Consider the following 24,843-nt stretch of genomic DNA (forward strand, 5'->3'; position numbering starts at 1 on the left):
CCGGCTGAGAGAAATTGACATGTGGCATTTTAAGCCATGAAAGTCTTAAGGAAGTGACTAATAACTTATTTAATAACACCTCTGGGGCATAGATAAGAATACTGGTGATTTATAATATGTTGTATACTATAGCAGCCAATCAGATTTTAGCGTTCATTAGTCTACTACCAGTTAGTCTAAAGAAAGCAAACACGTGACTGTGAAGTAGGAGGTGCTAGAACCAACCTGTAGCCAATCAGAGTACAACGTTCATAACAAAGCAAAGCAAAAAAACAACAAAATATATGGGAAATTAAGTTCAAAATTAGCCCAGCCCCCAATATGTCCAAACCCCGCCTCCAATTAAAGCCTTAATCCACCCAACCACACCCTCTATGCTGCAAAACCTGCCTGCTTTATTGTACTGAGCCTCATATGATGTCTCGGACACAAAATGTCTGTATGTTGCCTATTTGGGGTAGTGTGCAATAGTACCCCCTCTGGCCTATAAAGAAATGGTTTCCAATGCTATGCAGTTATAAATTATAATTCAATATATATCCATGTAAGACAATGTCCCTTTAAGCTTACACTATCCCCTTTAGCTAGGAAGGCCCTTGTCTTTAGAGGCAGGAGTTTTGGAGCCCTGACGCAATAGGCACTATCTTTGCATTCGGAAGGACTGAGACTATAAAGGAAGGTGAGTCTGCACAATTGGCAGCCAACACAGGTTCTACATTTTGCATTTCAACCGAGCTTCCATTTCTTACAAGAGGAATCAGCCCTCGGCAATGACTCCACAATTACAATCAAGATTAAAAAGAAAACGTTATTTCTGACCTTGAGGTGTGAAATGAGCATAAAACAAATAACTACAGGATGAGCGGTTACCAACATCCACTTCACATTTCCTACAGCAAATGATGTCAGATCCCTTTTCGGCACTGAATGGGCAAACCTGTGGCACGGAGAAGCCTCCTTACCGGTGGACTGTCTTGATTTGCAGCAATGTTGGGAGATACGGCCAGATGAACAGGAAAGTAGTGTTTTATTCATTTTTTAAAAAAATAAAAACCTGCAGCAAAATACAATAATTGTAGTATTTTTGAACATCACTAAATAGTTGTTTTTAAAATGCACCCATCACCAACATACAGGGCCGCCAAGAGGAATATGGGGCCCTGGGTACAGCCCCGTCTTGGGGCCCCTTCCATAAGCTCCAATAGGGGTGGGGCCACACCAAGGCAGGTCAGGGCCCCTGGTACTTTGTACCTGCTCTCCCCACCTCTCAACACCACTGATAGCACATGGTTGAGGCAGCCATTTTATTGGCTGATGAATTCACTATCAATTAGTGACCTCACCAACTGCCCCGATTTCGTTGGAATAGCCCTGTATTGCGTACCTTGAAAGCGGTGTAGCATACTAAAATATGGTTGAAGTTTCATCTCATACGTGGATGTTAGGGGTGGATTGAGGGACGCAACTTACACGGTGGCTTAGTGGTCAGCACTTCTGCCTCACAGCGCTGGGGTCATGAGTTTAATTCCCGATCATGGCCTTATCTGTGAGGAGTTTGTATGTTCTCCCCGTGTTTGCGTGGGTTTCCTCCGGGTGCTCCGGTTTCCTCCCACACTCCAAAAACATACTAGTAGGTTAATTGGCTGCTATCAAATTGACCCTAGTCTCTCCCTCTCTCTCTGTCTGTCTGTGTGTGTGTGTGTTAGGGAATTTAGACTGTAAGCTCCAATGGGGCAGGGACTGATGTGAATGAGTTCTCTGTACAGCGCTGCGGAATCAGTGGCGCTATAAAAATAAATGATGATGATATCTCAGTGCTGGGCGGTATGGGATCGTTATCAGACATGTTGGTTAATGAGGTCTGCCGGTGACCACTATCTGTGTGTAATCATCGTCACCTTAATCATCAAATCTCATCAAATATGGCCACTTACGTGTGGGGATGAATTGGACTCTAGGGCTAGGATCGTACCATTTTGGCAGGCGTGAGCTTCAGTATTGCTTACAGTGCAAAGCACAATATCCATGACGGAACAACGCCATTCAAAATGGACCAGGCCTTTGGGGGTCGAAAAAATTACTCCGTCAACAGGAACCAGAGAGAAACTACCAAAAAAGTCTGTATGAAATATTTAATTCTGTTTAATAAGGAACCACACTGAGATGAGAATACCTCCAGCTTATGCAGCAAAATAAATCCCTATAAAATAATCCCACTTTTAACAACGTAAATGTATATATTTCTCCTTTCAGGCTCCTTTACTTTGTATATAATAAAAGCCAGTGACTAGAAAAATGCTGCAGCTTAGAAATAAAAAGAAGAGTCTGCAAAGTATTCCACACATCACATCCACCAACCTGAATGGTAAATATTACATTAGCTTTATGGAGGGTAAATCCATTTATTTCCTTCTAACATACTCACCTAAGTCAGACTAAGAGAATGTTCCACGGTCTTACTGCATGGAAAAATCACTACATCTGACTGCTGGAGACAGAGTATTACTTGCAGGGTGGACTTTCACTTTAATGTGCAGTGCGGCTAACCAAGAAATGATGTGGTTTTAACGCTAGATGTTGAAAGTATAATGACAAAAAGCAGAAATATTACCATTAACCACGGAAATGTTTACATATGTCACTGACACACCGCAAAATACATAAGAAGCTTTATTTAACCAATGTCTTCTCAAAAGAAAAAAAAAGATTCACTGAATATAAGAAAGGAGGCACTCTGTTAAAGTGTGCTGAAGGAGAGCGTGGTGGTCTTACCCACTGAGCCACTGCCGAATCCCAATGCCTGTCAGGGGTACATTTATTCTAAAAAGGAAAAGTGGAGGTGTTGCCCATAGCAACCAATCAGATTCTAGTTATCTGTTCTGTAGTACACGCTAGAGAATGATAGCTTTAATCTGATTGGTTGCTATGGGTAACACTTATTTTTTTAGAAGGTTTGATAAACTGTTTGTCTGGCACTTGATGGGATTTTGCCAAGTTGTTCCGGCAAGTGCCAGTCAAACTGGGAAGGTTACTATGCAAAAATGGCTACCCCACCGCTCTGGTAAAGGTCAAGAGATGCCAACATGTTGTATAGCTCATTGGTCCTCAACCATTTATTTTTAGTTGGGACGACTAGTGTCATTATCCTGGGACTATAAGTGCCAATGTGCCATTTTTTGGGAGCCTAAATTTATTGCCCATCTGATATTAAGGGGACCCCAAAAACAGATTCCGAGGCCCCACATTGGGATCCTGTATCTATGCTCAGTAACATGTTCCACAGACATCTTTAGCGCTATTACATTATAATGTGAGCATAGATTTAATAAGAGATGATCCTCACAGACGTGTGTATCCCAGTGATTGTGTTCCGGAACACATTCCTTCGCGGAACACATCTGAAAACAGCGACGACGCACAGGTAGGAGGGGCCTGATTAGTGACTACAGGTGAATATGCAATAGTTTTTTTTGTTTTTTTTGGCAAAAATCTCTTCCAGTGCCTAAAGCCCCAAAATGTACAGATTGTTATCCGTAAGTGATCCATGATCTGCACGCAATAAAGTGTCCTTGTCACCTACACACATACTTACTCTCCTGGAACATCTGGGAGGATCCCGAATTTTGAGGAACCCTCCCAGACTCCCGGGAGAGAAGACTACCATGCCGGATCCCGCCTCTCCGACTGTAAAGAGGATGGGGCCTTGATGACGCAATTATCGTGTCCTGATCACACGAATCGCACTATCGTGGCCCTGCCCCTGAGGGGAATGGGCAGTGATGACATCATCAAAACCCCTGTAGTTGTCCTTTGGATCTCCCCTCCGGGTACAAAAATGAGGCAATTATATTTGCATAGACGTAGCAAGGACCGATAGTCATAAGAACGCTGAGTAAAAGTTCACAATTATGGGCAGCATGGTGGCTCAGTGGTTAGCACTTCTGCCTCACAGCACTGGGGTCATGAGTTCAATTCCGGACCATGGCCTTATCTGTGTGGAGTTTGTATGTTCTCCCCGTGTTTGCGTGGGTTTCATCCAGGTACTCCGGTTTCCTCCCACACTCCAAAAACATACTGGTAGGTTAATTGACTGCTATTAAAATTGACCCTAGTCTCTCTCTCTCTGTCTGTCTGTGTATTAGGGAATTTAGACTGTAAGCTCCTAAGGGGCAGGGACTGGTGTAAATGACTTCTCTGTACAGCGCTGCAGAATCAGTGGCTCTATATAAATAAATGATGATGATGATGATGATGAATGGCTGCCGCCAATATATATGGCTGATGGGTCCACTTTAAGGAGCTTTGGTAACAAAGAACTTGCAGCTCTGATGAACTTAATACAAAGTGTGTGCCTCCTGCCTCAGTGATGTCCTACTGGCCCTGCACAAAAAAATGGCTGCCTCTAGTGTGTGGGCGACAGCTGCACTTTAAAATCCTACATACAACTTAATACATTGTCAGCGTTAGAGGAAAAAAAAAAAAAAACACTTTTTTTTTTAAATAGAAAAAAAATCCAATCTATCTGGCACTGAAGGAGTTAACACAGTAGGGTGGTCTGAGATCAAGACGAGCAGGTTTTGCCAGTAGCTCGTTGAACTTGATATGAACGGTTGTAGATCTGGATATCGGCCAATACCAGGCCACTGCTCTCTTGGAGAGCTGTCTGCAAAAGCCTGCACCTCTAAATCTCCCCTTCTCAACAGGGCTACGCTGTCTGTAAGCACCACAGTATTAATAAACCAGCGGGCAGGGCGGCTTTATTTAGAAGTGGGTTTGAAAGTGAAGATTCATCGTGAACATTCCGGCAGAATCAAGTCTTGTCCCATTCATCAGCTCTGCAGGAACAGTCTGCACGGCTTATGTTATTTGTTAAAATAACTGACACAGTCATAATGCAAATAGGCATATGTTCAGCCAGCTAGAATTACGGCAGGAAACTCCCAGTATGAAATTTGGATTGCCTTCTCTAAAGGTAAACAAGGAGCTTGTGAACCGACCCCTCTTAGGCTGGGTACACACTGAAGACCAATGTGCTATCTACAATGATTGTACCTACGACCGAAGGCCGGATGGGATGGTGGTTTCACGCATACACACTATACACGCTTTAAACGACCGGGGCAGCAATTTTTGTCAGGCATAATGTTTTTTAATATAATGCATATTGTTGAACTACAGCAGGTTCGTGGTCTTTTGCTACTCGCTATAGCAAGAAGATTACAAGCACAGACCCGGAGGGAATAAAGGAGAAAGCATCAGTCTTGTTGGACCAAAGAGTGGTTCCAGAGGAGAGACTCATTCACTCATATGCCCCTGCTATAATCCATGTCACTTCAGGAAAGAAAGACACTTGCGTACAGCCACGCAAAAATGTCATATGGAGCAAACAATGGCTTTATGATTAGTGATATGGGGTGAATGCAGAGTTTATGTAATAAATTACCTGCAGGAACGGACAACTACAAACTAAAGCTGGGTACACACTACAGAATTTTCCACCAACTTTTTATGCCGATCGATTTTACATGCGATCGATGGTCCGATCGCTCGGTCCATGCACTGCATACACACTAGCCTTGTTTAGGACGATAAAGGGAAGAGCGGACGTCCCTTTAGCGACTTTTTACAGCCATGTTGTCGTGAGCAATGACTGTAATTTCGTACTCACTTTTGTGTATCAGTCGGAAGTTTATACACACTACACAGCGGAAACGAGATTGGAACGAAAATATTAAACGGTACGACGCAACCAAATGAGGCGACAATCGTCCATTTGGGCAGACTTTCGACCATCGTGTCACTGCACACACTGACCCGACTTTTGAACAAGCGGTCGTATGTCGTATGTCGGCCGATTATTGGACGAAAACTATGTAGTGTGTACCCAGCTTAAGAAGGTATAACGTGTTGTTTTAGTCTAACCCTGACATCCCCACTTAGCTTTTTTAAAAAGTAAAGTTTCATTAAGTAGTATTCCCTTCATCAAAAACTGTTAAATCTACTGCAGCATCTCCGAGAAGCAGTAATACAACGAAAACTGATATAGGACAAAAAGCATAAATTATAAAGCATAATATGTCAGTTTTGTTTGTGTGACATCACTGTCCATTTCCATGCATATGAATCTACCAATCAGCCTTTATATAGCCTTGCTCTTAGCTAGAAGGATTGCCAGCCAATCACACTAGCTCTGGCTTTAAACTGCACCATAGTCAAGTGAGATAGAGAAGCACCAACTTTGTGACAAGGTCTAATTCTTCTAGGTATAGAGATGATCTGTAAAATGTATCATTAGAGATCTGTTTCAGGGTAGATGGATTCATTTCAGTATGAAGAATGTGGGCTATATATAATCACTTAAATATTTCTCTACAAAATCTAAAATGATCAACGAAGGTCACTTTTTGTATTATATTATACATGTATTATTTAGTATAGGTTGAGGTCAATAATATATTAGCTATAGGGTAGCATTTATTAACAGTCCACCAATTGCAATGATAGTTAAGTTTTATTTGTTTATTTTTACAATGCCCAGACTTACATAAATATATGGCTGAATTACTTAGCCCAGAGCAATAAGAGTTTCCTGACCATCCTGCCGGTTCAGTCTCCTAAGATGTGCTCACTATCAATGGAATTGAAATGACTGATATGGGCTTTCAACTCCACTACTTTAAAAAAAAACAACACAAAAGACAGAAATCTAAATAAAGTGTAAAAAACATTATTGTATTTATTTTCAAAATTAAATATTTTCTGTTGCAAACAAAAATGTGATTAAAAAAAATGTCAGTATTGTAAATTTTAATAGCTTTTTCAAAAGGCTTTTGCCTCGTTAACGTTATACTGAGATGTCGTTAACAGAAAGGATATCGCCACTGTACTTATTAAATATGCTTCCCCAAGCCTTGAAGCCTTTAGATAAGTGGTAGGTAAGATTGACCCGCCGAGCGTCACCCGATCTTATCAGAACGGGCGCAGCCGCCTTAGGCGTAACGTGACCTTCTCTGCACAGTGCAGGGAGATCACGCGTCGGCGTGCCCGGAGGAGGAGGGAGTGCGCTGTGCCCTCTCTCCTTCCTCTGTGCGGTCACTTTAAAGGTTGGAAGACCAGTATGGCCCCCCCACCAGGGCCGTCTCTTCCATAGGGCACGGTGGGCAGGTGACCGGGGGCCCTGCAGCCCAGGGGGCCCGTCAGAGGCAGCTAAAAAAAAAAAAAAGTTCCTGAAAAAAAGAAGAAGAAAATACTTACCTTGCTCTCAGCTGGTGATCCGGCTCCCTCCCTGGTCCTCTCCTCCGTGCGGCGCTCGCAGTGCATGTCGGGCGTGACGTCATCACGCCCGCCCGACATCCATTGCAGAGCGCAGCACTGAGGAGGAGACCAGGGAGGGAGCCGGATCACCAGCAGACAGCAAGGTAAGTATTTTCTTCTTTTTTTCAGGAACTTTTTTTTTTTTAGCTGCCTCTGACGGGCCCCCTGGGCTGCAGGGCCCATATATATATATAATCTTTTTTTTTTTTATATATATATATATATATAGGGGCCCCGATGCACTGCTTTGCCCGGGGGCCCCAAATGTTGTTAAGAGGGCCCTGGCCCCCACCTCTTTCACATTGGCCCTCGCTGTATGAGATGTATAGGACAATACTACTCTTTGCGCTCATCATCATCCTTTACATAGCGCCAGCAGATTCCGTAGCGCCCTCTTGTCCTGAAGTTTCCGACACATCATTTTCTATTTTACCCCAAAGTCGGCGGGATAAGAAATGTGTTTTACAACTTTAATAACGTGAACTTACCCACCTTTACTTTATAAACTATTAATCTGTATATTGTCCTAATAAACAAACAAACCCAATATTGATACAAATGTAACAAAACAAACAAGATAACATTACCAGAAACGTACAGTTGGTCGTACACAGTTGTGCAAGATCCTGTTGTTACTTGTGTCTCAACCTCTCCGATAAAGTCTCAAAGAAGGAGATGGCATGCTGGGATTTGTAGTTCCACAGTAGCTAAGTTAAAAGAGACGCCGATCTAGAACAGGATGAGACAAACTAAGGTTCTCTTGCAGCCGTTGCTGAGATACAACCAAAGCCCTCCTGGGATCTGTAGTCCAACAACAGCCAGCGATCCCCAGACGGCCTGCAGGCCTAGGACGTCGGGCAAGGAATGCCAATGTCATGGATACCATTTTATATACATAGAAATGTATATATTACATATGTCTCAGTTACCGCTAAACCAAATGTAATCTGACTGTGTAACAGGTGACTCAATTAACCTCTTAAATGCCAGGCGGGCCGGAGAGCCCAGGATGGGACGGCAGCGCGGCTCTGATGCGATGCTCCTGACAGCAACAAAACATCTGTACAAGTGGATATTATTAGGGACTCCCTAGTACGCAGGAGGGGGGAGATGGACGAATAATATGACGAGACTCAGGGGAACCACCCCACCCCAAACCATGACCAAGAAAAATAATCTTGGAAGGAAATTATTCTGGACACAAGTACACTGTAGTCTAAGAGGAAGCATAAAGTACGCTGCTATTTCCTATTGGGAAGTCATTGAACTCCCTATTGTCCCAATACAGAGAGATTTGGCACATTCTGAAGCTAAATGCATTCCAGAAAGTGAGACCTGCTCTTAAAAGGAAAACTGTGGCTAAAATACAGTCTTTAAAGTGTACAATTAAATATAAGCACACGTTGTCATTGACTTCAGTAAGTAAAAAAAATGCATTGGATACTATTTTTATGAAGTTTTTAATAAAATGTTATTTAATATTTTGGTTGGTCTGATTGTCATAGGGTAGATATTATAAACTGACTTAAAATCACGATCAATGATGGAACGATGTCGGCAAATGTGGAAGTGTGTACCCACTCACCACTAGCAGTGTAGGCAGATCTCTACATAGGCAAACCGAGGGGAGGTTTCCTAGTGCCTGGAAACCCCCCTCCAAACCTGGGGCACTGTATAATTGAGTTGGCTGGACCCTGCTCCGGCTTCACACGGCACTGCTTGAAAAGGGAGAGCTGCGTGCACCTAACAGTAGTGCATGCAGCATTGCCCATGTATATTATAGGAATAGGAAGAGTTGGAGAGCAGCCAAGCACTGTCTAATATTATAGCCACACCCCCATGTATGCTGGTCACGCCCACTGGTGAAATGGTGTAGAAACCCCCCTCTACAAATTCTGCGTTTGCCCCTGATTATGATAACCTATAGGTGGCGCTCTCACTGCTGCCCATGAAGAGGTATTTATAAAAAGTCATCTAACTTGATGTCGTTTCTTGAGGTTTAGTATAGTTTAGAGTTTGGGCAACAGAAGATTTTACCTGTGCGCCTGTTTTCAGAAATGCCCTTCTGACTCAGGAAGGGGTGTGGCTTAGTGAGAATGGAGGCACGGTTAGTTGGATCTGGGCGTGGTTTGGGTGAAGTGGGCGTGGCTTGTGTGGGTCCGGTGTGGTTTGTTTGGATCATGAGAAGGGGCTGGTTTCTGAATAAGAGGCTTGCAGACCAGAGGCCGAACTAGTGAGCTGAGGGCCCCGTGCAGAGAAGCGGGGAGGAGTTATTTTCATATGCACCCTTCGCTTCCTGTGCGCAGCTACATCACGGCAGACAACGTAAGCCTTTCCAGCCGGACAGACACGAGTTCCCGAAGACAATATGCTGACTGCGAAAAAGGCTGAAAGACATTTGCATAAACTGGAACTTGTAGACGGTGGTTTCAATGACCACAGATGTGGCTTACAGACAAAGAGAAGACAAAAAAAAAACCTCCATATTCAAATTAGTGGTTATAATTTGCTGGCGCTCGTGTTCTGTGGGTAGTCAGACAAGCATTATTCAAATGTTACACAGACGGAGCAAACAGTCTCCAGTCTGTCCTGTTAATCTGTGGTAAATTTGACACTCTTTGTTTTGCCTGCACAGTCACCCACACAAAATACAGTCAGACAATAATAATGTAAATCATTGGGTTTGTGGGATATGCAATCCTGGTGACAAGAGGGACAATATATATGTGATTTACTAATTAACAGTTCACCAGAACTCTGATATATGGTTATCGGCTGTTTTATCCAGAATACACGGAGCAGCATGCTTCAAAGCAACTAAAACTTCCTTTTTTTATGAAAACGTTTTGCAGTGCTCCTCACGGTGACAATAGAGCGAAATGCTTGTTGACCATGAATGTGTGTATGACATTATTACCAAGGGACATGAATGACGTCATTTTATGGGGTTTTGGAATATTCAATATCAAAACCATCCCCGAGAATAACTTCCCTCAACTGCTAGATACTGTTATTCATACGTTTATTTTCCCATTGAATCATCAATTAAACATATTCTTGAGGTGAGTCTGTTAAATTGGGAGGTGGGGGTGGTATGGAGGGGAAGGGGGGGTCATTCACACCCAAGTATTTAAAACAAATCTCTCAGCTACTTGCCAAATGTTATAAGCCTCTCAAAAAAAAAAAAAGTTTAACATTAAATTTCTTGACAAACCAGACACTCTAGACATAACAGCGTTTGTGCAAACACAGTAACAGAACATTGCAATCCATGCAGGCATATGCAAACAGCGTACACCTTAGGAAAACAGCCAGGCATTGTGTATAAATAGGAGAATGTCTTAGTCATTCACAGGCAGAGTGAACGTGTAGAGGGTTCACTAAAATGACCTTATCAGTCAACCGACTGCATGATTCACGGGAAGAGTCACCTATTTTAATGTGAATTGAGCTTTATTTTAAAACAATGCAATTCACTAGGTACTACTAGTATTTACAGAGGGGGGAGGGGAGTATTTTAGCAAATGATGATCAAGTTTTTTATTTTATATATATATATATATATAAAGTTTTTTTGTTCTTAACCATATATGGTACATCCACAGATACAGTGGTACATGCACAGGATCTTAGCTGTGTCAAAACCTACATGGCACTGAATTTTCATGGACAAAAGGTTTGGTGAGCAAGGAGATGACTCTACTGTAACACTGCCCATTATGACTCTCACGCTGCCTACCCAATCACCAGCTCCATCTACGTATTTACAAACCTCGTCCTTTGAGTTACTAGCTCCTCCTACTGAATCACCAGCTCCACCCATTAGATTACTAGCTCCACCCACAATCACCAACACATGAGCCATGTCACTAGCCCTCGTTAACTCTCATCCATTGGTTTTACTCAATCCTGTGGAGTTTATAACCTCCCCCGAAAAACAAGTATAAAGCTGGGTACACACTACTGAAAATTTATCCCGATGCAATATCTGTAACGATTTTACTAACGACTGAACGTCCCGATGATCATTTACCTTCAGATCTGTGATTTTCATCTGTCATAACCATCTGCTGAAAAGATTGTGACTCTGTACATTCTATATAGCAGGGGCAAACGCAGGATTTGTAGAGGGGGGGGGGGGTTCCACACCACGCCGCCAGTGGGTGTGACCAGCATGCATAGAGGCGTGGCTATAATATTAGACAGTGTTTGGCTGCTCTCCAACTCTTCCTATCCCCATAATATACATGGGCAATGCTGCGTGCATTACTGTTAGGTGCACCTCAATTATACGGTGCCCCAGGCTAGGAGGGGGGTTTCCAGGCACTAGGACCCCCCCCCCCCCCTCAGTTTGCCTATGTAGAGATCTGACTACACTGCTGGTGGTGAGTGTGTACACACTTCCACATTTGCCGACATCGTTCCATCATTGATTGTGATCTTAAGTCAGTTTATAATATCAAATCAAACGATACGATGTTCTTTAGTACGATAAAACATGATCTTGGGACCGTACACGCTAATGCGATATCGGACCTGTAGTGTGTACTCAGCTTAAAGGAAAGTACAGACAAATTACGTGCTATGGATCGCTCCATACACCTACTGTACCCTCTAATCCCAGCGATCTATACTTTATAGCATTCGTTGCTGGGGAGAATCCTGCATATTGTGAATGGAACTAAATGTTAAAATACCCAAGAAGCTCTGTATGAATTTTCAGGATTTTCTGACCACTGGGTGCTCCCAGCTCTGCGCTAGATCAATATTATATCACTTTACCTCAGGAAATACATGAAATATGGCATCTGTCACTTGAGACTAATCATAATAAATAAGGCTCGACATTCAGGATAACTGAAGCCCAAGAGTTTTTATGGACATTTCTAATAAACCGTCAAGCTCTAATAAACCGTCAAGCACTGAGAACATGTTCCAACATTTGGGATACGGATTTGGGGATTTATAATTAAAAATAAATAAATTATTGCACACCCACGCAGCAGCTGAACACATTGAAGGTTCTGGACACATGTACGGGCTGGACGGACGCCAAGAGACAGAGACGTACGACGGGCCCTCCCAGCCAGGGAACAGATGTACAGGGGCCACTACTGAAGGCTTTGGTGGACTCATGTGTTCAACCTGATTCCACTGGATTTATTTATTTTTTCTTTTAAATACAAAGCACAGTGTTAGACAAGTCCTAGTACTCTTGTGGCTTTCCAACTCTTGTGGAACTACAAGTATCAGCATACCCAGCCAGACTTACACTTCCGCAACAGTCAGGCAGCTCTCTCACTATCTACTAACTCTTACTTTTATTGTATTATTAATTCTAATTATTATCTATTCTAATTATTCCATTGGTTATATATATATATATATATATATATATATATATATATATATGTATATATATATCCAATAGAATTTATATTTGTATTAGCCTTTTTTTGCCTAAAACTGGTCAAGCCACAAATATGCTGCAGGATATAGTAAACTAAAAAAAAAATCCATTTTTATTCCATATGATAAAAAAAAACCAAAACATCTAAAAACATCAAAGTGAACAGATACATCCTTAGAATTCCATACTTTACGCTGTTTAGCAGCACTGGGATTATATGCAGTATCTAAGGCCAGCACATTTATTTGAATCTGGATAGGTCAATGCCGCAAATGGTACTTGACTTGCAAGTCCGAAATACTCAGACCATTACTAGATGTGACCACTTGGTGGTGCTATTTCATTGGTGGTCTGTGATTTGTGGCCATAGTTGCTGCTATCTTTAACTATCCATTGTAGGTTGGGTTTTTTTTATTTTATTTAAAAGGGACTTTACAATGACCGGTGACCAAGAAAACATATTCTATAGCCCACAGATCCCTTCATTATTTGCCTTTCCTCCTTTTTCATAGTCCTAAATAACATTTTTTCATTATGAAACACCATGATGAAATATTTGTTTTTACATCTACAAATGCATTACACCTTTGCAGCCTTAATACCGTAATTGCTTTATATTTCGCTGCTCCCCAAAATTTGGATGCCTCAGACAGGCGCCTCATTACCCCTTTCACTGTTACTTTTGACAACTGCTAGACACAACAACTATACTTTATACATTGCTCTTTTTAATTTAAATTTATCGGATTTCTGGATTTGGAGAAGGAGCGACCTCCAATCTCTATTTTAAACATTTATCCTTTGAGCATGCACCCCCTTTCCACTAAAGTTGGGGGCAATATAACATTTTGTAAATTGGCTCCCTTGCATTTAGGGGGGGGGGGGAACTGTTGTGGGAACAACATACACCTGCTATCAATGTATTTAGGAGAATCCAGCCTCTTATTATGTAATCTAGTTTTAATCTAAATTTGTTTCACGTATCAATGTATAATTTTGAGGATATGGTTAAACTTCCTTAATGTATCACTTAAGATTCTAAAAATTCATTTCAGTTAGGTGCAAAAAAGTTGAATTTGTCCTTAAATTCTATATCCAGTATTTACACTCATTGATCATGCAAGGGGCACCGTCACTGATCTTAACAGATCTGTGCAGAACACCAGGATATTCTACAGACTTGAAAAATTGACATCAACCACAAAAGTAGCTTTAGATTTGCTTCAACAACTTAGTCATTCCAAACCGTTGTTATATCTAGGAAGCAGCGGTTTTTCGTTCAGCGGGGAAAACAAAGCAGATAGATATTTGTCATTGGCTCATTGCGTTATCCATCGTGTTGTTTTGCTTTGACCAATTCCTCTTTTGCTTAACAACACGGTGGCAAGATTGGTACGGTTAGGAAACACAGGAAGCCAATGCACAAACAGTGTATGGTGTGTGAAACAATAGGGTGGAGGTGGGGGGGGGGGGGGGGGCAGGGGTTTTGTTTCCGACCGTTGGGGTTCTTAACATTTCGAATGAGGATCTCACTCTTTTTCCTGGGGGAGGTCCATAGGACTTTGCAAATAAATGAGCTTACTGCTCTGTGCGGTGTTTACCTATAACTCATAGGCTGTGGCATCTTATATGCAATGTGATAGAATTAATTGAGGTCTAAATAGACCAGTGGTCAGGGAACAGGGGTAAATTACCCCAAATGGGGCAAAAATGAAATTCCTGGGAGGTAATGCTGCCGATTCATATACTGTCAGTTGGATTGTAGACCCCTTTAAAGGTGAAATTGCTGTTGTACCAGAAGAGCCTCCAGGGTTGGCAGAGGCACTTCTTGAGCTGCGATGTAATAATGAAGCACGTATTGCATTTGAAAACAAAGCAGATCTGTCATATTTTTGGATGTCAACAGCTGCAAAGGCATCAAAATTGCACATGAGGAGGCAGTCAAAAAGTTGCTGCCTTTTGCAACAACCTACCTTTGCGAACAAAGATTTTCCACTCTAACGAACATAAAAACAAAGCAGAGAAATCGATTGGATGCTGAAGACCAAATTGCTCTGACATCAAAATGCCCCAATATTGATGCTCTCGTATCAAAAATGAAGCAATATCATTTCTCCAAAACCTGAAGTTTTGAAGTTGAAGCTTTCAAAGAAATTTTGAATAGATTCAATAAAAGTTTGACTTCCAATAATTAATAATATATGATTTCCTTCCTTTCAAATCAAGGGGGTAACGTCGGCGTATCTAAATAAATTTTGGAGTAAAAGGTAAAAAAGTTCCCTGACCGCTGAAATGGACAGACAAACAATTCAGTTAGTTTAAGGATTGCTGTGTCCATCACGTATGTATAGGAATTACTAGGGAGGCTGGAAGTATATAAAGCTCTCTGATTTTTTTTGGCAGAAAAACAAAATAAGTGTATAACTGTAAAGTATAATATATCCTCATATGTATAACATATGAACATATTTGATTTTCCATATGTCACGTATAAATGTGTGTGAAAACGAAAGAAGAATGTTTAAATGGACATCAAAGGGAAATATATTCTATAGCTAATGTTTTTATTTCAAAGATGTTCAATAAATTAGACTGTAAGCTATGTAGCGAAGAGATCTATTTCATATTGCATTCCTAAGCCGCTATTTCTACTATGGTGCTCAACATTAATTCTTCAAGGTGTGGTATACACACTGACTTACGATATAAGTACAAATATAAAAAAAACAGGTGTACAAATATAGGCGATTTATCCTAGCCGAGGGTGAGACGAATTTATAGAAGAACGGAAGGTTTTTATTTAACAGGTCAGTTTGCAGCAGTTCCGTCTGCACAACCTCTTAACCAGCTCTGCTTTTTATAAACGTCCCCCCGATCTGTCAAATTGGACAGCGAAGGCTTCTGCGTCTCACGGACAATCTGTCAGTGGATGCAGGCTACACACGGGAGGTGTGTGTGTGTGTGGAGCTGTCAATCACTGGGGGACTGTGCAAACACCCTTCGTATGCTTGTGAGGTCACAGTCACGCTGTGTCTCCTGGTTAGGATGTCTGCAGGTGTGTTCTGTAACAGGAGTTATGAACTTGTGACATAATTTCGGTAATAACCTCTTACAGCTGTCAATCAATCCACTTTCACGGACTTAAGTATGATGATATAAATGTAAATTGGGGTTGTCACGTCGGAACAATGCCTGGTAGTGACAGGGCGGATTTAAATTAATCCGTAGCCATAATATTTTCTAATTAAGACGTTGTAGTCAGTTGTAATTTAGATAACGGGCAAACGTTTAATATGGAAGTAGAAGTTGCTCAAAGTTAACTTCCACTTCTGTAGAGATTAAACATTTGCAAGTTATCTAAGGCTCAGGAAGGACATTGCATCACTGTGTATGAATGTTTACATATTACTGTGGTGTATTTACCATGCCCTGGGATAATTCACCACAAATGCCACATAACCAATGCACCGAAGGGTCTGTCTCACGTGTTGTCCATAGCAGCCAATCAGATTCCAGCTATCACGTTCTAGAATGTACCAGATAAATGATAGCGAGATTCTGATTGGTTGCTATGGGCAACACCTCTAACTTTTCCTTTTTAGAAAGCTTTACAAATCTACCCTGTGGTCTCTTTCAGGGCTACACAGCACAAACTTATTATGAAGTACAAATCAGCCAGAACCAGTGGGCTGCCCGTAGTCATTATGCAATAAAATATACATTTTCATTGACCATTTCAATATAAAATAAATAAATAAACGGTTGTTATAACCCAGCATTATCGCACCATTACCTCTTCCAGATCTCCCAACGAATCTCAGGTCATTAAACCGGGCCACCTGGCTCTTCATTGCCGCTGTTGCGTTGCGGAGCTCTGCTGCGTAATTCTCATCATTGCCAGCCATAACCGTGACCAATGTCCCATCCGGAACGTCCCCTAGCGCCACCACCTGGTCGGAACATAGGAATTACATGTCAGATACGCCACAGGTCATTTTTCAATACCGAATCCCGTTAGCTTCCTCCCCTGTCTAATCCCGCTTTGTACCAAAGAACATATACAGAATTCCATAGATATCTGTCCTTGCCATCCACTGAATTTCATTGTGGCTATTTTATTTGGTATATTTTAGAACTTTAAATTTGCCTACTGTACACAAATAGACATAAGCGTAGAAATATTTCAACTTAGAATTACAACTAATATATAAATATAGTTTGTAAGCCTGTGTTGTGTTTTAAACAATTTGCTTTATACAAAGAGTTTTATTAAAAAAAAAAAAAAAACATACAGAGAGGAGAAGGATAATTATTAAATATTATGCAATAATTACAGTTATTGTTTTAACAATTAAATTACACTCTGGAATATTTCGACTTACTGTATAGGATATTTGCAATTTATATACTTAAATGGTGTTGCATTCTTAATGCGATTCAAATATGAATGGAACATTTTGAAAACAGCTTTATCTAAATCGATATATATAAAAAACATCTAATATCTTCATTTGTGGTTCACAATTCATTATAACATGTTTGATTATGACAGTTGGAGAAGTAACACAGTTCCTCATTATAAAAGTTCCCAAGAATCGTCAACTACCCTAAATTGATGGTCCTGGGGTGTAGAAGCAGACATTGTATAGCGCGTACCTGTATTTACTTCTGGAGGAGAGATCCACGGCACTAGGAGCCAATTGTTTGAAAAGAGTCTTAAATAAACTTAGGTCTGCATTTAAGAAGTTTAGAAGCTGAACTAAATGTCCCGTCTTTCAAAACACAGACATTAAAAGTAAAAAAAAAAGATGAAAAGCGTAAAAAAATACTGCAAAGCTTTTAGGAGGTTTTTTTTTTTTTATTATTATCTACGTTAAAGCTGAATTAAACTAAAAACACAAACAGGTTAAAGACAGACTAAACGGACAAGAAGAGACTTGCACAGCTCTTGACAGTATTTGGTTTAAATGTTCAGCCTTAAAGGATTAGCTGTAAGCTACCTGGGTACAATTACTGTACTCTATGAATCAACCTCTCACGAGGCTTCAATAGGACCTATAGGTGTAAAATGACAAGTTTTATAAAGACACCAGATGGATTTAGAATTGACTTATGTACTAAATTCCATCAATTCATTAGCCCAGTGAGTTTATGTTTTAACGCACTTATTTTTTTCTTCTTTTCAGAGCGGGTTTCAATCCGAAAGTTGACTGAGGCTGTACGGTCATTAAGGCAAATTATACGTACGTCAGCTGACATGCTGAATTAGCCTGTAATACCCTAATAAAGTATAATTCTAACTAGAGCGCGTATGACAGTACAACGTGTGTCCTCTGCATGTTTTCTCTCTATATGAATTTCCAGAGATTAACTCTCTAATTTGTCATGTAAAAACCACCAAAGGATATTAAAAATAAAACCAATAAAACTAATTATTAGCATTATTCTGCTCCCAGATCTGTATTTTTTTATACGTTATAGGTAAGATTCAATAGCTCTTTTCACCATTCAGGCACAGAAAAATAAAAGTATAGCTTAAAACTTTCTTTGTATATTATTTGCATATTACTTCTACATAGGATAATCTTGTATGCTTTTACATATTATGGTGTGCTGTACAGATGTAACATGCTTTTCAATAACCTTTTCCTATAAATATCGTCTGTTTTTAATCTGAGCACAGTCACAAGGTGGACTTAAATTCTGCAGAATTGTCTTTGCTCTAATTTGCTTTTTAAATTCCTGTTTAGTTTTAGACTATTCACAAAGCTGGGGGTTGTCACTTGTGCGTCCTTTCATTTTATATGACAGTGCACCTTTATATTTTTGAACGCACAACAGATAATATAATAATAATATTAATAATAATAAGATTAAATGGGCGAGAGAATGTTGTCTTCTTTTCTTCTTTTTTTTAAAATCACTTCTCAGTGCAAACGTTCATTAAAATGCATTTTACATTAGGCTACCTTGAAAAGAGGCAGATATGTCTTGAAAATACTGCTGACTTGCAGGATAAAGGTTTACGGTATAAATATATTTTATTTTGCCTTATTTTATTTTTGGACAAACCTCTGCCGCAGTCAGAAATGGTGTAAATAATTGCCTACGATGATTCAATTTGCAGATTTTTAGAAGCTGTCTCATCTAACTTACAATCATGCTTTTTTTTTAAAAAAAAGCAAACGTCTTAACGTTTTTCCAGACTTCAAAGGGTTAAGCAGCACGCATCCAATTAACAGTTCACAGCCCATTAGCCAGCAAAATTGGTCTTTAACTAGTAGTGAGTAAGGAAGGTGTTAAATTTATGTCACAGAGAGCAGGGGGGGGGGGGGGAGAAGCATTGTCACCATCTCCCAGTCGTTAAAACATACCACCGGCTAATGTCACCATTATATATTATATTAGAATATGTAACTCTCACAAGGAACCTGCCTAACCTATAAACTTAATATGAAAGTGCTTGGTGATCTGAAAGATCTACGTTAGGCTGCTATGCAACATTATAAATAAGATTAACTTATGTATTCTTTTTATAAGAACTATACCTGTATGCAAACAAGGTTTGGAACCTCTGCCAAAATAGAATATAATTATGTGCCAAACCCAAGCGTAATATTATGCTTTAAATTAAGGTGCTCAGGCAATAAGGTATGAATATTTGGATAGTTTAGTTAATATGAATTATCAAATGCCTTTACTGTAGGAGATACCAAAGCTTCAAGGGCTAAAATATGAAATGTTTATTGGAATGATTAAATATTAAATGTTATAACGGATTCCTACGTTAGCAATTGATTAGATAGCTTATCATTATTAATATATATATATATATATATATATATATATATATATATATATATATATATATATATATATATATATTTATTTCTAGATAGAAAAACAAATTAACACAATGCAACAGCCTAGTGCCTGGGTCATTGACTGGTATTCCCTTTCTTAAATTAAAACTACGGTAATTTGGATAATGTTATCATTTTGATGACGCTTTAATTATTGGGATTGGGTGAGGGGGTCAGGGGGTAAAACATATCTTCATTTTAACAATTTTGCATTCCTTTTTCTGAAAGGTGTCACATTCCATGGATTATAGGTGTAATAAATTCCCCAATTTCCTCTTCTCTAATAAGTCATCTGCAGAAACTGTAACGCAAAAAATGAACTTGATTGTAAACTGCCAAAAATAACGTAAATGTGAAGTTCCTTTAGAATTATTGTAAACAATTATGACGCACTTTTATTTGAGGCGTAAGTACCTGTGAAATTGTATAAACGCTATTGGATTGCTACCTCTTTTCCCCCATTTGGATGAAGCCAGAATTTTAAAACAATAAAATAAAAATTTTTATATAGCCCAATATTTGTATTAAATCCATTGTTTTGTTTTTTTAGGTATTGAAATAAGAGGTGCAATCTCTTTTCTGGTTCCATAATATTATATTACACCATTGTTGGATGCTACTAGCCTAACAGCCGATGTGGCTCATGCTATATAACTCACATTTAAATATATTAAAGTGTGTAATTAGACATTTTGATAAAACAGCGGACGTGGCAGAGAGACGAGATGAATGAACCTGTATTTGTGATTCCAGATTAATCGACTACATTGCTGTTTCCCCTTTGTTCCACTTAGGTAAAACTATCAGATAAAATGCTTAGTGGGTCCAGCTTTAAAATACTTGGCTAGACACATTACAGGACAGTGAGTCAGATGATCATGTGACTAAATCATTTTACAAGAACATATTTTCTTCCTGGAAACATCAAACGGTCCAGACGGGAGCACAAAGCCATTTAGGGGAGGGGGGTAAACATGAGTATTACACAGCCCGCTGGTGGAAAGATCTGTGGGGGATTGCAGGATACATTAATACATCTCTATGGGCTTTCTCCCACCTGGGATGCAATGTTATGGACACAGGTGAGGTATAGCATAGCTGGTGTGTGGGCGCTCTCTTATGCTGTGATTCTTTATTAAATATCATTTCTGTCATTGAAAAAAGGTTGGTTTAATTACACAGCGCTGTCGGAAATTAATTTAAAATAAAGTTGGTTGAAAGGAAAAAAAACTGCCCTAAATAGATGCTTAAACATAATAGTGATAAACAAGTGCTGTAGTAAAAAGTAACTCCACCACTCATTGGGATCTTTAGGTTGGATCATTGCAGGCTAACAAGATCCTCCTTGATAATGGCTGGGTTTGGTGTTGTCTGAGCTATTGCAGATAAAGTTTTGAATAACTGTATCTTACTTAAATTGACATTATGTACCTGGCCTGTTAGCAGACGCCATTTTTCAGTAGGGAGCGCCAGGTCATTGTATAAGGTTACAGGGGAGATTGTAGAGTGAAAATCCTGATAATTGCCAGATAAGCTACTGTTTCCCAATGACCAAAACATGAATGTCTCATGAAAATGAATAATATGGAGGCTGATAACAAGGAACATCTGTCTGGCCGGAGTCAGCAGCTCAGAATTAGCTTAGTGCCAAAAATACAGGAGAAGTGTTGCATCCTTCAAGTCTTATCTGTACACTTCACTTTATATAAATACAAGACTGGCCCAGGTGTTCTGTGCCTGAGGGGTAAGGAATGAAATCATGGGTCATCCTGCCATACACTACGGGTCACTCTGATCCTCTTACTGTAAGCGGACGGTGTAGTACCATCCAGGAATCTAATATGTCATTTATATCCTTACAAGTTCTGATTTCTTATTTGTATTGTTTATCAACACTGATATACTTAAATAAACATTTAATAAGTACATTATAAAATAACCCCTGCATTTGCTTTGTAAGGAATAGATAGATAATTAACGATAGATAGATAGATATGAGATAGATAAATAGATAGTTATGAGATAGATAGATAGATAGATACATCAATATGAGATAGATAGATAGTTATGAGATAGATAGATAGATAGATAGATAGATAGATAGATAGATAGATAGATATGAGATAGATAGATCAATGTGAGATAGATAGATAGATAGATAGATAGATAGATAGATAGATATGAGATAGATAGATAGATAGATACATCAATATAAGATAGATAAATAGATAGTTATGAGATAGATAGATAGATAGATAGATAGATAGATAGATCAATGTGAGATAGATAGATAGATAGATAGATAGATAGATCAATGTGAGATAGATAGATAGATAGATAGATAGATAGATAGATAGATAGATATGAGATAGATAGATAGATATGAGATAGATATATAAATATATAGTGATGAAATAGATAGATATATAGATAGTTATGAGATAGATATGATATAGATAGATAGATAGCTAGATCAATATGAGATAGATATATAAATATATAGTGATGAAATAGATAGATATATAGATAGTTATGAGATAGATATGATATAGATAGATAGCTAGATAGATCAATATGAGATAGATATATAGATAGATAGTTATGAGATAGATAGATAGATAGATAGATAGATAGATAGATAGATAGATAGATAGATAGATCAATATGAGATAGATATATAGATAGATAGTTATGAGATAGATAAGATAGATAAATAGATAGATATAAGATAGTATATAGAAATGTAGTTGTTAGTTATGTTTACTAAGACTTCTGTATATTTAAGCTCCCTAACCACATACATATATACATTCATATCTAAGTGATAACAGCACATAATAACCCCAACATGTTACCTTGAAAGCGATGGGCAGGGTCTTGTTGCACCTCCAGTGTGTGGGCAGCACGGAGCAGAGGAAGTTGGGGCTGTCAGTGCGGACCAGCTCTCCGGGGTGATCGGACAGGACCTCCACCATGTTCCGGTCTGCGCTCCTCAGTTTGCCCACCAGGGCGGCGCTGCCATCTGGGGCACTCAGCGACAGGGGCTCGGTCATCTTCCCCGGGCTCAGGGTGGTGGAAGGCGGCGTGAAGCGGCGGCTGGTGCTGGTATCTACGGGGATACGCATCACAACAAGCCTGGTGAATAAATGTAACCTCTTAACAGGGGGGGATCAGTAGCAGAAAGCAGAGGAGACCCCCAGGTGTGAGCTGTGTCCAGGGGGCTTAGCACAGATGTCTTATTACTGTATCACAGGCACTAGGCAGCCTAGGCAAGAGCAGCTAACATCCTATGAGCTTCTTCCAGGTAATCTTTCTAAAGTCCCAATAGAACACAAAATACATTCGTGTCTTCTATCCTGGTGGCAAGATGAGCACTTGGGGTGTGAGGACCTAGGAGGGTGAATGGTTATTAGTAATAGGCACCGGCTAGTTACAGACACACAATCCAAGGAGCGCTCCCTGCTCTGGGTGAGGGGGACACAAAATAAAAGTTACAAGTAGTTTCAATGTATCAAGTCCTTGCAGTCAGTGACAGACAGACATCTCTGGTGGCTTCTCCCATCCAGACGTGGTCTATGAGGTCCTCCCAGCTTCTTGTGGTGGAAGTCAAGTTGGGGTTTTTGGGGGTTGGATCTTGTGGCTGGTTCTGTGGTTTTTATGGGTACACACAAGAGAGGGGGGAGAAGTAATAAGACAACCAGCAAACAATGAGGACTGGTGGTGGTGACTCAAGGCTGGGATGGGGTTAACTCTTCCTGGTGATAAAGTCCTATCAGTTTTCCTGCCAAGTTGTTACAAGAAGAGTTAAGTGAGTTGCAGGCATGAGATGGAGCAGAGAGCTGCTGTGGCTGGAAGTTCTCCCCCGTGCAGTGAGCTGAGAGCAGGGAGCAGCCGGCTCCGTCCTCCGCTGCGCCCACTGGATCTATGAATGAGAATTGACTGGAAATAAATTTGCTTTTACAGTAACAAGTCCGGAGGAATGTCATTCCCCCCAGGCTCATTTGCATAGAGGGAGCGGGCTGGCCAATCGCGGAGCTTTCCGGTGTGGAAGAGGGGGCGTGGCTGAGCTGCCGGGAGCTGCAGGCAGAAGCTGAGCTACTGGGAAGGAGGGATGGCTGGGGCGAGGGTTAGTGTCTGGGCACATGGGCTTACAATCACTCTCACTACTAGGTGTGGAACTACAAGTCTCAGCCTGGTGCTGCAGGGAGCAGCTGAGCTACTGGGAAGGAGGGATGTGGCTGGGGCGAGGGTTAGTGTCTGGGCACATGGGCTTACAATCACTCTCACTACTAGGTGTGGAACTACAAGTCTCAGCCTGGTGCTGCAGGGAGCAGCTGAGCTACTGGGAAGGAGGGATGTGGCTGGGGCGAGGGTTAGTGTCTGGGCACATGGGCTTACAATCACTCTCACTACTAGGTGTGGAACTACAAGTCTCAGCCTGGTGCTGCAGGGAGCAGCTGAGCTACTGGGAAGGAGGGATGGCTGGGGCGAGGGTTAGTGTCTGGGCACATGGGCTTACAATCACTCTCACTACTAGGTGTGGAACTACAAGTCTCAGCCTGGAGCTGTAGGGAGCAGCTGAGCTACTGGGAAGGAGGGATGTGGCTGGGGAGAGGGTTAGTGTCTGGGCACATGGGCTTACAATCACTCTCACTACTAGGTGTGGAACTACAAGTCTCAGCCTGGTGCTGCAGGCAGAAGCTGAGCTACTGGGAAGGAGGGATGGCTGGGGCGAGGGTTAGTGTCTGGGCACATGGGCTTACAATCACTCTCACTACTAGGTGTGGAACTACAAGTCTCAGCCTGGTGCTGCAGGCAGAAGCTGAGCTACTGGGAAGGAGAAATGACTGGGGAGAGGGTTAGTGTCTGGACACATGGGCTTACAATCACTCTCACTACTAGGTGTGGAACTACAAGTCTCAGCCTGGAGCTGTAGGGAGCAGCTGAGCTACTGGGAAGGAGGGATGTGGCTGGGGAGAGGGTTAGTGTCTGGGCACATGGGCTTACAATCACTCTCACTACTAGGTGTGGTACTACAAGTCTCAGCCTGGAGCTGTAGGGAGCAGCTGAGCTACTGGGAAGGAGGGATGTGGCTGGGGAGAGGGTTAGTGTCTGGACACATGGGCTTACAATCACTCTCACTACTAGGTGTGGAACTACAAGTCTCAGCCTGGTGCTGCAGGCAGAAGCTGAGCTACTGGGCAGGAGGGATGGCTGGGGCGAGGGTTAGTGTCTGGGCACATGGGCTTACAATCA

The 24,843-nt window shown here is 40.8% G+C and overlaps 1 protein-coding gene across 2 annotated transcripts in view; it reads right to left on the minus strand.

Moving 5' to 3' along the window:
- Positions 1-24,843, minus strand: part of RUNX1 (RUNX family transcription factor 1) — a 201,841-nt gene that overhangs the window by 54,610 nt on the left and 122,388 nt on the right. For both annotated transcript variants that reach the window (XM_075197222.1, XM_075197220.1), the window contains exons 3-4: positions 22,443-22,696; positions 16,518-16,674 (exon numbers count right to left, since the gene is read on the minus strand). In XM_075197222.1, the coding sequence (XP_075053323.1) occupies positions 16,518-16,674; positions 22,443-22,696 (411 nt within the window). The remainder of the gene's footprint in view (positions 1-16,517; positions 16,675-22,442; positions 22,697-24,843) is intronic.

The sequence above is a fragment of the Mixophyes fleayi genome, chromosome 2 (assembly GCF_038048845.1).
Source record: "Mixophyes fleayi isolate aMixFle1 chromosome 2, aMixFle1.hap1, whole genome shotgun sequence".
NCBI classification, from domain to species: domain Eukaryota; kingdom Metazoa; phylum Chordata; class Amphibia; order Anura; family Limnodynastidae; genus Mixophyes; species Mixophyes fleayi.